Source organism: Podarcis liolepis (genome assembly GCF_965112155.1).
Source record: "Podarcis liolepis genome assembly, chromosome: 13".
NCBI lineage: Eukaryota > Metazoa > Chordata > Lepidosauria > Squamata > Lacertidae > Podarcis > Podarcis liolepis.
The window spans coordinates 41084581-41100799 of NC_139573.1; the positions used below are offsets into that span (position 1 = coordinate 41084581).

At 44.7% G+C, this 16219-nt stretch overlaps 1 protein-coding gene across 4 annotated transcripts in view; it reads left to right on the forward strand.

The window, feature by feature from the left end:
• The first annotated feature begins 47 nt into the window (after positions 1-47).
• MYO1D (myosin ID) overlaps positions 48-16219 on the forward strand; it is a 175961-nt gene continuing 159789 nt past the window's right edge. Inside the window, exon 1 of one of the 4 annotated variants that reach the window (XR_014518099.1) lies at positions 48-328. Coding sequence is in view for 2 of the 4 variants with exons in the window: in XM_083469533.1 (XP_083325659.1) it covers positions 234-328 (95 nt within the window). In the remaining 2 variants the exon portion in view is untranslated. The remainder of the gene's footprint in view (positions 329-16219) is intronic. The other 3 variants (XR_014518100.1, XM_083469533.1, XM_083469534.1) reach the window with 3 other exon arrangements.

A 16219-nucleotide genomic window follows, 5' to 3' on the forward strand; every position in this document is an offset into this window, starting at 1 on the left:
TCCCCGCCCGCAGCCCCGCCCAGCTCGGGCGTGACGCGCGCGCCTCTAGTCTCGAGCGGCCTCTCAGGTGAAGGGGGCGTGGCCTCCTCGAGTCGACTCCCTCGGCCGGTCGGCTGCGCTTTTCTGCCCGGCTCCGGCGCGCGCGCCCGCCCGTCCTCTTTCCCTTCGCCTTCGCCCGCCGTGTGGGCTTTGCCGCTCCATCCGCCGGGTCCCTTCACACCCTTCGCAGCGCCATGGCAGAGCAGGAGAGCCTCGAGTTCGGCAAGGCGGACTTCGTGCTGCTCGACGCCGTCTCCATGCCCGAGTTCATGGCCAACCTTCGGCTGAGGTAAAAAGAAAGGAGTGGGGGGAGTGGGCGGGGCCTCGCGGGTCCCTCTCTCTCTCTCTCCCGGCGCCCCTCCCCATCGAATTTCCGAGGGAGGGGGCAGGAGCAGAGATCTCTCTGATTGGTGGGTAGAGACTGGGCAGGGGGGAAGCAGGCAGGTGCTAAGGGTCGCGGGTTTTGCGCGGGATTCGAACTCAGCGCTCCCGAGCGGTCCATTATCAGCGAGCGTTTCTCTCTCTCGCGCGCGTACCTGGAGCTCTTTTTTATACATCCTTGCGAGCCCTCGCTGCCCCGGAAAACCGCCGGGCGTTGCTGCGGTTCCCCGGTGCGCGTGGGGTGGCTAAAGACCGAGAGCGAAAGAGAGGGCGGGTTGCCTCTGGGCCATATGGGCTGAGTTCGTGGGAAGAGGCGAGCGGATTATTTCCTGGTTGGTTGGCAACTCCATTTTCCTGGTCGCTGCCTGAAGTGTACCTGGTTGCAAAAGTTTCCTTCTGTGGATAGGCTGTTTTAATCTTATCCTGATAATGATTCTGTGGTTTTTGGTTTTTAAAAAAATCCAGTCACTTAAATAGGAGCTCCGCAGCATCTTATTGCCAGTTGTGGCCATAAGGAGGGTGCCAGTTTTCATAGAATCATACATCAATGGTTTTGTTAGGTGGATGAGTCAGAGACCATTTTTTTTTGGGGGGGGGGGGAAGGTACATGTGGACTACCTGCCTGTGATGGAGTGTGTGGGAAGGTCTGAAGCAAAAAGTGGGTGGAAGAGCTTGTCTGTCTGCCTCTCTTCCCTTAATTTGTTCACCTATACATTCGCTCCCTTTCCACATTCATTCATTCATTCTCTCTCACACCTGTTCACAGTACCCTTCTCTCACTTTTATTCTTCTATCCATTCATTACAGTGGTGCCTTGGGGTACATATGCTTCAGGTTACAGACTCCGCTAACCCAGAAATATTACCTCGGGTTAAGAACTTTGCTTCAGGATGAGAACAGAAATCGTGCTCTGGCGACGCAGCGGCACCAGGAGGCCCCATTAGCTAAAGTGGTGCTTCAGGTTAAGAACAGTTTCAGGTTAAGAACAGATCTAGAACAAATTAAGTACTTAACCCGAGGTACCACTGTATTTAGGGCTTGGTAGACCACACTGAAGGTGGTGGAGGACTGTAGGTGACCCTTGTGCTTTGTATTGTTCATGTGTGGTCCTGCTAGGTCAAATCAGGGGTCTACCTAGGCTGACATCCTGCCTCATGCCCAATATCCACCCTCAACAGCAAAACCGAAGAAACTGCTTGAAATATCCCAAAGGCATTTCATTTTATTTATCTAAGTATTTTGACCTTTCCCTGTCTTTCAGGGTAGATTCCCCTCCCAAAGAAGAGCATAGAGAGATTTTTATCACCACTATTTCAACGTTCATCAGTAAGCACTGTGATTTGAATGGCATGTTTGTAGTGCATCTTAATCATAGCATTGGTAAGGTGTTGTTAGTCAGGGATCCTGCCATCATCACCGTGCCCACATTCCTAACCCTATGAAATCTTGACCACAAAATGTTTCATAATCAGGGAACAGGTAAACTGCAGAAAAGCTGCTCTTAGGTATCCTTCTGTCCCCCATATTACCCAACCAGGATTGCATAGCAGCCTGTAAAAATAAAACAAAATACCAGCCATTGTTTTGGCAGCTCCTGCAAGTGAACAGAGAGGGGAGAGACTGAGTATCTCTTTCTGATCTGTGTTGTTCACAGCAGTTGTGGCCAAAATCTGAGAGTATTTTGCCATCCTGTCCAGAATCTTCATCCAGCGAAAATGGTAGCTGAGTTGGGTTACCTGGCACATCTTGCTTTTCAGTAATGTAAAATATATGTTTAAAAACTGAACTATAGTTGCTTCTTAGAAAAAGCAGAATTGAATACGATGATTAATTGCTAATTCCCTCCAGGGCTGCCATGTGTTGGCAATGTGATCATGAAACAGCTGCCCTGCGGCTATTTCATAATCACTATGCCCGGGCAAACAGCTCTTTCAAGGAACAGAATAATGGCTGAAATTCTTGAAGGCAGAACAGGGAAAATAATTTGAAAGGGGGCGGGGGAGAGAATAAGGTAAAATTTTCAGTCTTCTCTCCCCTCACCATCATTCAGAAAGTAGCATTTATGTTTATGATCTTGAGAGTGCTTGTTTGAACCCTTTTATTTGAATGGAACTTATTTTCAAATAAGTATGCTTAGGTTTCCTAAGTGGAGTATCAAAACTTTTTGCAAATATATATTCTCTTCCATCATTGCATCTAGCTTTCTTGCAGTGAAACAGGCATCTCCTCTTCTAGATGTTTAGCTCAGTTGCAGCAGCTGGTCAGTGCCTATTTTTGTTGGTTTCGTGGCAAAATGGTGTTCCATTTCTCTGGGCGGGTGTGTGGTCTGTGGCTGTAGACATGTCACTATATTTAAACACATTTGGCACATATGAGCATTTCTGGGTTGGCGAAGTTTATATTTCATGAAAACAGACATGCTGATCCTGGACATATCTTTATGGAACTTTGTTCAATTGGTTTCAGTTCAGTTTATTTTTAAGTAAATATGCTTAGGACGTTAGCATAAGCCCTAATTCATCTAGGGATAAATTGTGCAATTTGGTTTCAAAGACATAGCTGATGAACAGGATTTATGGTCTCTTACTGAAGCCTCTCTCCACTTGTGCGATCTAACATTCTTTCTCCTATACACTGGATTAGTTGTCCTCCTTGTCTTCCAAATCTCTCTTGAAAATCCACTACTTCCAGAAGTGTTTTCAGGATCACAAGAGTAGTGGTGCCTGTTCTTCCAGAAGTAAGAGAACTATCTAGAGTTGCCTAATTGAAAATCTGGACTATGTCAGTTCCTGGATGGGATAATGTTTGGAAGTCATCATAGAGCTAGAAGGAGCCATATAGGAACCTCTCGTTGCAGGGAAGCCTCAATTAATGGCTTTCCAGACTCTGCTTGAAGACCTTCAGCAAAGAACCCCACCCCAAGTCTTTAAAATTCCATTGTCAAAACTGATATTATCATTAAGGAGATTTTCCTAATGTTGAAGCAAAATCTACCCTCCTGTAACTTAAACCCATTAGATCTAATCCTGCCCTCTGAAGCAGCATGGAGCAAGTCTTTGTTCTTTTCTTTAGTGACAGCTGTTTAGGTAATTGAAGTGTGCTGTCATCTCCCACATCCCGCCCCCTTTTCATGGCCAGGATAAGCATACCCACTTCTTTTAGCCCAAGATTGGGGAACTTGTAGTATTGCAGATGTTGCTGATCCCATATCCCACCACCCCTGGCCATTGGCCATGCTGACTGAGGCTGATGGGAGTTGGAATTCAACGATATCTAGAGGGCCACAGGTTCCTCATTCATTGAATCATAGACTGTAGAGTTGGAAGGGACCCTGAGGATCATCTAGTCCAACCCCCTTGCAATGCAGAAATATGCAGCTGTTCCATACGGGGGTCAAATCTTCAACCTTGGCATTATCAGCACCACACTGTAACCAACTGTCCTGCTTTAACTTTTCCTCATAGGACTTGTTTTTTTTTCTTGCCTTCCTCTGAACCAATACCGGATTGTCTATTTCCTCCTTTAAGTGCAACAGCCCAGAACAGGGCACAGTACTCCTGATGAAGTAAGACTTCTGCATAAAATTAAACTATTGCTTTTTTAGTTGAAGAGTGTGACTCTCATGCAGCCTAAAATTTCCCTAGCCTTGTTTGCAGCTGCCTCACACTGTTGACTCATTGGTATCTTGTGATTAGCTACAATCCTGAGATCATTTTCACATGTACTGCTGCCAAGTTGAGCATCTCCCATCCTATATCTGTGCACACACGCCCCTTCCCAGATGCAGAACTTTGTATCCCACTCAGTTCTTTGTCCTTGCCAAACTACCGTATTTTTCGCTCTATAACACGCACCTGACCATAACATGCACATCGTTTTTAGAGGAGGAAAACAAGGGAAAAAATATTCTGAATGAAACAGTGGACGTATCATTTTTGTGCTTCATGCTGTGGCCACAGACATGTGATCTGATGGTGAATTTGGGGTGACCCAATGCAGAAATCCTGAGAATCCCTGTGGATCCATGCTTTGTAACCACGTTTTTGCACCATTGCAGCCCCAGGCAACAGTGGGTGCGTGATTTTTTTTTTGGGGGGGGACAGGCTGTAGCCATGGACATGCTATGTGCTCTGATGGTGAATTTGGGGTGACCCAATGCAAAGATCCTGAGGATCCATGTGGATCCATGCTTTGTAACCACATTTTAAGTGGGGAGGGAAGGAAAAACACAGAAGGCTAAGAATGCAGGAGAGGGCTATAACGTGAGGAAAGGAAGGCAAAAGTTTCCCCCCACCCACCCACACAAGCCAGCCACTGTTTAAGGATTTCATCCTTTTAAATGGAAGAAAGCATATTTGAATGCTGTGTGTCTCCAAAAACAAAAAGCAGGAAGTCAAATCAGAATTTTAAGCCGAACCTGTAATCTCTCTTCCCTTCACAAACATTGTTCCCTCCGGAGCAGGGACAGGATAGAGCGACGCTCTGCTCTCCTCTCTTCTTGCCTGGAGGGGAGGGGCTTTCCCTGCTCTTTGTTCGGACGCTCTGCTCTCCTCTCTACTTGCCTGGAGGGGAGGGGCTTTCCCTGCTCTTTGTTCCGTTTGAGCAAACACAGCAACGAAACAGAGCAGGGTGGGCAGTAAGACCCTGAGGCAGAATGAAGGAAAACTGCCACTTCCTGTCTCACGGAGCTCCCTTCTCCCTGAAGCGCGGTTTGATTTTTGCCTCATTTTTCGGCTCCAGGGAGCACACGTTCGCTGCATAACACGCACAGACATTTCCCCTTCCTTTTTAGGAGCAAAAATCTGCGTGTTATAGAGCGAAAAATACGGTAGATAAGGATCCCTTCTGCTCCTTCATCTAAGTCATTAATGAAAATGTTGTTGAAGTATATGGGGCTCGGAGCAAAGCCCTGCTCCACTCTTGAGTACAGTTTTTCAATTAGCTGTTAAGCCAGCTGACAGCATTATTGTCCAGCCTTCATTTAACCAATTTGCTAACCAAAATATGATTAAGAACTTTGTCAAGTGATTTGATGAAATCTAGATAAATTACATCCAGAGAATTCCCCCAAATCACCAAGCTTTACAATTAGAATAAAGAAGAAATGGGAGTTGTCTGATTGAGTATTCTTCAGTAGAAGCCAGCATATGATTGTCCCAGCTTCTACTAACGACTACATTGTTATCAAGAATCTTACAAATGGGCTCCTTTAAAATCTGTTCTAGGATCTTACTGTGTCAAAGTCAGATTGGACCATCGTGCATCCAGTCCAACATTCTGCTTCCTGTAGTGGCCTGTCAGATTCATCTGAGATGCCCATAAGTAAGACATGGTCAATAGCTCTTTCCTGTCACTTGCTGGCAACTAGGTATTTAGTGGCCTCTCAAACTGGAGGTAGTATATACCGTAGTTGTCATGACTAGCAGCTATTGATAGACTTATTCTCCATGAATTTCTCTAATCTTTTAAAATCCATCTCAGCTAGTGACCTTCTGTGATGGTGAGTTCCATACACTCTGTGAAGGAATACTTCCCCCCATCCTCTCACCTGAATTTCCTGCTGGTCAGTTTCATTGGATGACCTGAGTTCTGGTGGTTTAAGAGAAGTGTGGGGAATCATATCCATTTCCCCCAAAACATGTGTTTAGGGTGTCATCTTGGAGCGCCTGGATTGCAACATTCTACTTAGCAACAATTTTTTTGTCTCTAGCTCTATACAACTACATTTCCCCTCCACATTCCCCTCCACAATGTAGGACATCCCAGTTTACTCGGTTCATCATCTCTTGATCCTATTCTATAATTAAGTGGTTTTCAAATCTGAAGTTCCTGGAGCAATGACGAGAGGAGCACAAAATTCCAGGGTGGAAGAAGCACTTGAAGCAGGCAGTATCTTCCTTTCCTCTATCCAAGATCTGGGTGAATTGTATGCCCCTTGGCAGAAGCCCCTCATTTCTTAGGGGTAACTGCTGGTTTATTTAAAATAAAAAAATTCCTTCCAGTAGCACCTTAAAGACCAACTAAGTTAGTTCTTGGTATGAGCTTTCGTGTGCATGCACACTTCTTCAGATACGATTCATATTCTGTTGCTGGTTTATTTGTTATTTATTTATTACATTTATATACCACCATTCTCTGCCAAGGATCTCAAGGTGGTGCACATGCTTCTCCTCCCCATTCCATCCTCACAACAATCCTGTGAGGTAGGTTAGGCTAAGAGATGCTGACTGGTCCAAGGTCACCCAGTGAGCTTCATGGGTGAGTGATGATTCGAACCCTGCCTTCAGTGCCTTCTCAGTGAAGAGAGCGGCTTTATTTATTTATTTATTTATTTATTGAACATATTTATTGGTTTTTCAATTGATTTACAGCCATCCTTTTCATACACTTCAACACATACAATAAACATTTGAGATCTCTCAGCATCACACCATCGAACATGTTACGCGTAAACAAAAAACGGGAAATAAAAACTATGTTACTCATCTTCTCATTGTGTTTTTACTTTGTTTGCACCGGACTTCCTTCCACATCTTTCTTGGGTCCATAGAATTCTATGTTGTATGCCTTCCCAGTTGTATCTAATCTTCTGTTTACCATCTTTTCCACAGTTTCTGCTAGTTATCTTTATAAGAGTTATTCTAGCCCAATCAAGATATTTAAATCAACACAGTAATCTTTCAGATTTAAAAAAAAAATTACTACAATTGTTGTTAAAGTTTTGGTACTCTTGGCCTCTTAATTGCCCTGTCAGCTTGTCCATCTCTGCAAATTCCATCAGCTTCACTTGCCTGTCCCTCTTTGTTGGAATTTGGTCTCGTTTCCAGTTTTGTGCTATCAATACTCTCGCTGCCGTGGTGGCGTACATAAATAATTTCTTCAAATCTTTGGGGATCTCATCCCCGATGATTCCTAAAAGGAAAGCTTCTGGCTTAGAGAGCTGCTGCTTTAGGCTTACATTTAGCTGAGTGTGGTTTTAGGGATCTTGTACTTTTCCCTAAGGGTTGAGCTTAGTATCCCAATCTATAGGCCCTTGCAAGATTTTTACTCATCTTCATTAAGCACAACCAACCATTCTGGAAATCTTAAATTCTTTAAAGAAGTGCTCGTTTCTTTGGGTTTAGATTCCTACCTTAGGGCTGGTTCACACTTATATGTTCATCACAATAGCTGCAATATCAAGTGATGACTTGGAGTCACAAGTAGAATTCTCACATAACTTTTTCTCATCAGTCACAATTTGTCCATGGATGTCAATTTAAATGTTCAATACTATGACTGCAGCATTTGGGGAAATAGAAAGTGGTAACCAGCAGCTGCCATGAGTGGCTCTGCTGCTGCCACTGGTTCAATGGAAGCGAAATGTTTTTAAAACAATAGCTGAAAAGTTATTTTTTAAGTACTTGTCATTCAGCGTTAATTTCTGCCAGAATACTGATTCCCCACTGGCTTCTGGGACAATGTGTTTAAGAACTGTAAATATACCCTAGTAAAGCATATGTGCAATCATCTTAATACTAAAGCTAGAAACAAATATTTGGAACTGAATGTTTAAAATTTAAGATTTGGCTATAAATTGTGCTGCAATCACTTCTTTATGAAGGGCACAGAGCATGGGAGTCTGAAACTGCACACTCTAGTGCTTTTATTTTTCTCCATATCTTATTGTAGATGAAAATATTTTCCTTCTGTTTGCATCTAAAAACATTTAGGAAGTAAATGCTACTTTTGATGACCAGCTATATTACTAGTGAGAAAATATATGCGGTGCTGATATTCATTTAACTTGCCCTTGGAGTGGTAGATGCTAAGCTTTCTGAATGCTGCTTTGTTCTGGTGACGGGAGAGATTTCTGTAGCAGGAAGGGAATTCACATTATTATTATTATTGCCAATGAAAAACCAAACTCACCACAAGAATGTCCCTATATCCCCTTGTAATTCCAAACATATTACTCCTTTTGCAAAAGCATGAGCAAATAAGGCAGGGAGACTTCCTAAAATTGGCTTTCTGGTTAGACAAACAATTTGTGGACTATATGCTAGAAAAAGAAGAGTGTGAAAGCAGGTCTCATTTTACAGGGTAAACCAAACAGACTCGTTTGCGAGTGTGCTGTGCTTACTTTTGTCTCATAACTTCCTGTAACAACGCTGGATAGGAATCTGACCGAAAGGAGGTGATGTGGAGATCAGAGAGCCCTAGCTTACTTTAGCCACAAACCTTCTATAAACCCCTGTGAAAAAATAATGCCCGTTTCCTAGGGTAGTAGTATATCCACTAGACCAATTAGCTAAGTAGATCAGACTCCCTGTTTTTCAAAAGCCAAGCCATGGACCCCCTACTTTTGAAAACATTGATCTCTATGGTAGTTTTTGTCATGTAAATGGTGCTGTGGACTCCCTGGGGTCCTGGGACCATGACATTAGACCGTATGATTGTAACAAGAGCTAGTAATGGTTCCTCTACACATCTTGACTGAACTAAAACCCTGCATTTTACTATCAAAATGAACTTTCTGCATGCACTTGTCATGTATATCCACATTTGCATGTTGATCAGCTTAGAAAATGGCAGTTATAGAATTAATGCTACATGATGAGCATTGAAATCAGCAATCAGATGAATGAGCACAAACAATCTAAAGTTGTATCTAGACAAAAATTTGCTGTTTCTGCGATAGGTTTTTCTGTGTTTGGGGCTATGATTCTCTGTCAGAAGAGATGCAGAGTTTGGGAGTCCTGTCCAACCCTACTTTTTTATAAGCAGGTTCCTGTTGTGTTCGGCAGTGTGATTTATCAGCCTCTGTTCCTTTAGAGATGAGGGGTCTTGCCACATTGACTTCTGCATTTTAAATCTTTGGCATTTACTATTTCACTCTATGTGGGCCTATTCTTGAAGGCAACATAGAAACTTCAGAAAATGCCAAATGCCACTGTGAGTTTCCTTATGCTGGTGCTAATCTTTAGAGGCTTTCAGAGGGCCTTTTTGGTAGTTGCGCCCATTCTGTGGAATGCCCTTCCATCAGATGTTAAGGAAATGAGTAATTATATAACATTTAGGAAACATCTGAAGGCAGCCCTGTGTAGGGAAGCTTTTAAAGTTTTTATGTTTTACTATGTTTTTATATGTGCTGGAAGCCGCCCAGAGTGGATAGGGCAGCCCAGTCAGATGGGTGGGTTATACCTCTGCAACCAACTCTTCCTCTATCAACCCTATGACAACTTTGGTCATCTAGTTGTATAGCAGCTCCCTGTGAGAATTGGCAAAGTAAAACACTGAAAAAGGGGAGCAGGCTAAGTTCTCTCTTGCACAAAAAGAAGAAAACGGTGTGTTTGTATGTTTCCCCTCATATGAAATGAAAGCTTAGGTGGGGCGATCCCTCCCTTGCTCTCCTTGTCTGGTGCCATGAGGTAAGAACTGTTTCAGATAGAAAGAGGGCCTTTACATCAGCTCTCCAACCCCTCATATCTTCAGCACACTCTCCTTATTGGCTTTTAGAAAGCGTTTCAAGTGGTATGTTTTGTTTGGCCTCTCGCATGGTTGGCTAATCTGAATCTCTTCCACATTTTCATATTGCGTTTTAATCTGCTTTCATAACTGTTATAGGCAGTGTTGAGCTTCAGTAAAGCAGCTCTCTTCTCCACTCCTCCCCTTTCCCTCAAATTCACTGGCCAAATCTGACTCCAGTCAAGTAGCGGAGGTTAGACAATCAAATTATTCCTGCAGTATCAGAAGCCTATAGTGCTCTGGCATCTATGGGGAGACAGCTCATATTGGGAATTACGTTGACATGACCATTGTGCTTGGGGGCAGAAAATTTACTTCTCTCCCTACTCCTCCAATGTTGCCCTGTTTATTATTTACAGGCAGTAACTGTTTTAGGTGCTTCTGATAGGTGTGCAAACTTCTCACACATGCACCACGCCAAACCCGGATGTGATCTGAAAACGTCACAAAAAGGGGCAAGGACGGAATGGGGTGTTTGTAGCCACAACTCTTTCATTCTCTTCTCCCCCCCCCAATTTATTTATCATATTGGGGTGGGGTTTGTGGTGCTGCAGAGGAGAATTGACACCTGTCATGTGTCCCCCCCTCCCTCAATTAATTCCAGGGTTTTAAAGAAGAGTAATAAATTGATGTAGGATTCCCCCCCCCCACCTGATGACAGACTAAGACGCCTACCATAAATAGCAGCCTTGTTTCCAGATAACTTAAGAAATGCCTAACAGGTATTTTAGAATCTATCTAACATGAATGCCTTGCATGTGAAACTATTTGACTCGCATTCGTGTTAGGGATATATTACAAGGCATCCATAGTAACTGCGCCTCAGTGGATACCATAACATTGAGTCATGGATGATTCTCTTCTAGGGCAGTGTTTCCCAACCGGTGTTCCGCGGCACACTAGTGTGCCGTGGAACTTTGCCTTGTGTTCCGTGGAGGCGGGCGAGTCGGGCGGTGAGAGGCGGGGCGGCGGCGGCGAGGAGAGGCCGCCCAGCGCGGGGCTCTTGCCGTCTGGCTGCCTGCAAGCTCGGCGGGCAGCGCTTCCGTCCACAGCGCCCGCCTCGCGGCTCTCCCTCGTCGCGCGCCTTGGCTCCCGCGGCCGGCGAGGGGAGCCCGGGCCGTGCGCGGCTGCTGCTGCCGCCGCCGCCTCTCCGGGCGGGAACGCTGCGGGTGCGTGAGGGAGGAGGGCGGCCCCCGGGGGTTGGGAGAGCCGGGCTGCCGTGGCCGAGAGGGCTGCTCTGCCGGGCGCCGCTGACAATTTAAGAAAATTATCGCGCGCCTTGGCTCCCTCGTCGCGCGCCTTGGCTCCCGCGGCCGGCGAGGGGAGCCCGGGCCGCGCGCGGCTGCTGCTGCCGCCGCCGCCGTTTGTGGTCATGGCGGAGCTGCTGCCTAGGGAGGAGGGGAGAGGGGGCTGGCGGGGGGGGGGGCAGGCGGTGAAGGGGGCTTGGCTGCCCCTTGCAGGCTCAGGTGTGCACAGGTGGGTCCCTGGCCACCTGCATCTCTGTGTGTTGATCAATTGGAGGGGGGAAGGCAGGTAGAATTTGCAGCCTCTCAGGCCAGGAAGGGGGAAAGATTTGGGGTCTGGTGAATGTCTGGTGCGGTTCTTGTGACGCTCTGGCCATCCTGGGGTGTCCCCGGAGAAGAACTCAGAAAGGCCTGTGGGAAAGATCTGAGCCCTAAACTGGCTTTTCTTAGGAATGTCCTCCTCTCTCTCTCTCTCTCTGGCTCTTCCCGCCCAGGGCTTGTGGGCATCTGCTCTGAGAGGAAGATGGAGGTGACTTCCCTTAAAGGTCATGGAATCATAGAGGTGGAAGGAACCCAAAGGTCATCCAGTCCAACCCCCAGCAATTCAGGACTCACAGCTAAAGCATCCCTGGCAGATGCCCCCCCCCGACCTCTCCCTAAAAGCCCCTTCCCCTGTCTGACTGCTCTCACCACCAGAAAGGCCTTCCTAATGTTTTGTGGGAATCTCCTTTCTTGTTTCTTTATATTTTATTGAGAGTATTACAAGGAGTTAAATTGGCGGGGGGGGGGGAATAAAAAGGTTACATGCATTAAAAATAAATAGAAGCAGAGGAAAAGAGCAATAACAAAATAGCAATGGAATATAATTAAGCCTACAGAGCTATATATGCAAATGGATCTACTTATTCTTTCCCTTGAAGATACATTGATTCGTTTGTTACTGTGGTTTCGATCAATACTTTCCAAAGATCTTTACATTTGTCCATGCATGATCTTTGTCTGAAAGCTCATGGGTTGCAGGAGTTGTCATAGGAGGTTATATTTTTGACCTTCCAACTGTTATGGAAATTACAGGGGGGGGGCACATCTTTAAAGTTGTTAAATGCTGCCGGTGTCGACGGGGAGGACACCGGCAGCAGCGCCCCCCCCCGAAACCCGCTCCGGGCAGGTAATTCACAGAGAGTGGACAGAAGGAAGCCTTAAAGGGCTTCAGCCTCCCAGAGTGGCGGGGAATAATAATAATAATAATAATAATAATAATAATAATAATAATAATAATAAATAATAATAATAAAATTGACAGGTGGTGTTTTTCTAGGTGAGGGGGTGGGGACTGTAATAACAAAAAAATCAGCTGTATATCAACCGCTGTTTTGCAATGAGGAATTGCAAATAAGGAAGATCAAAAGGAGAATTTTTTTTGGGGGGGGAGTCTCTTCCTCTTCCTCCTCCTCCTCTCGTTCTTGCTCCTCTTCCTGGCAAAAGGGCTGCTGAGACCCCTTCTCTCTTGGGTGCTGGTGGGTGCTGTGACGTTGACGCTGCTGTGGCAAGTGCCTTTACTTAGCAGAGTGCATTCCCCTTTACACAGGAGGGGAGGGAAAATAATTGAAACTTACACTTTCGTGCGTCCCTCCCGGCGCGACGCTGCGCGCTGACGTCACGGGGCTGTAATGGTGGTGTGCCTTGAGATTTTTTTCATCAAACAAGTGTGCCTTTGCCCAAAAAAGGTTGGGAAACACTGTTCTAGGGGATTTTCTTCCTATCAGAAAGGTAGCATCATCCTTCACTGAGTTGGAGAGGCTTTCTGTGATTGTGACATCCTTGGCATTGGATTGCTGTATGTGTGAAACTGTAGCACTGTATACATTCTCTGTTAATGTTCTTCTTCATGCAACCCCTTTGTTCACATTGGTTCCATTATAAGCATGCACACTAATGCTTACACCCAGAACAAATTTAGTTGGTCTCTAAGGTGCTACTGGACAACTTTTTACTTTTTTTATTTATTCTGACTGCATCAGACCAACACAGCTACCTACCTGAATCTATGAAATTCTTGTTATGCATGAATCAGAGTCCAAGCTTGTGGAGCTCTGAGCAAAGTTAATGAAGCTGAGATGCAAAAGAAAGAGTTAATGGCACAGAGACTTCCATTCTGCTGGTATGCTGGGTTCACGCCCTTGCTTTGTTTGTCTAGTCTCCCTTGATAACCAATTAGGAGTTTCACACATTCAGGTTACCTTGGATCACTGCCTTGCAAACCTCTCAACAAGAGCATTGGTATTCCTGAAACTAAGCCTTGCCTTAAATTTGTGTTGTTTAAACATGTAGGATCTCTATAATGGGCACCATAATTGGGCACATAGAATAAATGCATTGCTTTATTATTACTGTATAACTTGTTGGCCCCTATGACACTTCAGCTGAAGAATTTTAAAAATAGTAACACAATATAAAAAGAGCCCCGGCTGGGTCAGATCAAGGATTCATTCTGTTTCCAGCAGTTGCCTGCCAGATGATAATGAGAATCTTGTAAGAGGGCATTAAGACAGTAACCATCTCCCATCATACTTTTACAGTTCTTACTTGTCCTTTCGTATAGCCCTGAAACTTAGAACATTGTTTCCTTTTTTACAGATTGGGCCCTGAAGGGGACATAGGAGGACTGGCCTAAACCCACCCCTGCTAATTCATGGCTATTTAAAGTTGCTTTCAGCCTTGAAAAACAGACTACCAATTTCTTTACGTGTGCCCCTGGGGTGCTTGCTAATAGAGCCCCATATCCAAAGGGATTTGCTGCTCTTTCTTCCTCAAATCCCAAAGAGACTCACTTACTCGCTTAGCGTATGGAATCAAGTCTGCAACTATACAAGGCAAAGCAGCTAGGTGTTGCTGTCTTCCAAGTTCTTCATACATATCTTGCTTACCTCCTGGCTTTTGCTACTCCTGAGTTAAAATACCCATGTCATCAAGGAATTCTGCATATATAGCTGTAGGAGGGAACTTTTTTTGTGAAACCCAGCATGCAGAAAAATGATTTCCCTTCAGTTGGATTGTTGTGTGGAGGGTGCAGAAGTGGCCACATGAGCAGCTTATTCATCTGAATGGTGACATGGCCAAATCTGAGATAGCTCTTTGCTTACATTTAAACCAGAGGTGAGAAACCTGTGACCTGTGGACTACAGCTCTCATAATCCCTGACCACAGGCCATTCTCACTGATGGAAGATGCAAGCCATTGGGAGGGGTGCAAGTTTCCCATCCCTCATTTAAGTCATTCTGTGTATTGAACTGATGAGTTAAATAATGACTTTTAGTCTAAAATGCTATCCAGTCCCTGTTTCACTGCTACAATAACCTAGAGAGGAAAACAAAACAAGGGTGGAATCTACACACATATAAAAAACGCTGTGAAAATACTTTGTTAGAAAACGTTTTGAAAAATATATTGAATTTGCCATAGTTCACCATCACCATCTAGTGTCACATTTGTATATTGCACTTTACAACACATTTTAAAAAGTTTTATTTACAGCTGTATAGCTGAGTCCAAGGTAAAGAAAAACATTTGTTGCTTAATAGTAGGACCTGTTCCGGGTTCCAAAAGAGGTGATGCTTGTCATCCTTATTATCTAATTAATCTGCTTCCTTGACTTCTAATGCTGCTGTTGAACCTTTTACGAGTGGCCTTTGTAAGAGCATGAGTAGTGAAGCATCTTGAGTTGGTTGCTACATAACCATAGCATGCAGTTGCTTGCCATGTCACTTTAGACAGATCCTTGTAATAAAGAGTAATAATTAACCTTTGGAGCAGTTAAACAACTTTGAATGGCAATAAATCCTTGTTACCAGTTCGTGCATCTTGGGGAAGCTGCTCCTTGGAGCTCATTCAATGTGAGCAGCAAGCTGTGGCCCTTTGTTGTTCTTTAAAAGGTCCTGCTATGGCTTGAGAGTCCTAAGTATCTGTCTGAAAATCAAATTCCATCCAGGAAATGGCTTTTTAAATGTGTCTGGTTCCCATGAGGTGGGACAAACAGTTGCTACTGGAAGAAGGCTTAGAGGCAGAGTCCATTATTCACCCCACCCACGTATAGCACGAAGATAGTAGAATAAGCTGTTTTTGCATGCTGTGTGCCAATTGTCAGTGCGGGCAGTTGCTGTAGCAACCCCTTGTTTGGATTTTTGTAGCTTATTGCTTTCTCCTTTTTACTCCTGGATGTGTCCATTCTCTCTTTGTACAGTAGGGCAGCCTAACTGGTGTTGCCTATGCTCTGATAACCTCTAGGTTAGATTACTGCAATACATTATACATAGGGCTGCCTCTGAAGAAGGTTTGGAAACCTCAACTGGTGCAGAATTTGGTGGCTAAATTGCTCACCAGGGCAAGACAGTTTGAGCACATTACAATGTTCTGCAGTGGCTGTCGATTAGTTTTTGGACCTAATTCAGACTGCTGGTTCTGACCTATAAAACCTTAAATGACTCAAGATCGCAATACCTCAAGGACCATATGAACCTACCCAGACCCTGTGATCATCCTCTGATGCCCTTCTTTGTGGACCACCTCCATGAGAGGTCAGGAGGGTAGCAACCCAAGAAGGGGCCTTTCCTGCAGTAGCTCCCCATTTGTGGAATTATCTCCCCAGGGAGGTTCAGCTGGAAAACAACTGTACTTGCTCTGCAACTTTTACTAACATTAGAGGGTATGTTTCTAGGTAGGAGGACATATTTCACCCAATTTTCTGTGTCTTTTGGAAAGTGGTTTGTCTGTCTATTTGCTTGTTTGTCCTCTGTGGTTTGGACGCCTCTCAAAATTATCATTGCCAAACTCTGCATGAGGGTTCCTAAGGGGGGGGGGGGCTTTGTTAATGTTTAGACACCAGGTGCCATTTGACTCAAAATGCTGGACCAAAATGTGACTTTGGCATGAGTTCATCTGATTTTTGACATAATGGGTCCAAACTCATAAACTACACTATCCATTTATTTAAGTAACCAGAGTAGTCATGATGTCCAGTGCCACACTACTGTGACACATTTGCAGTCACA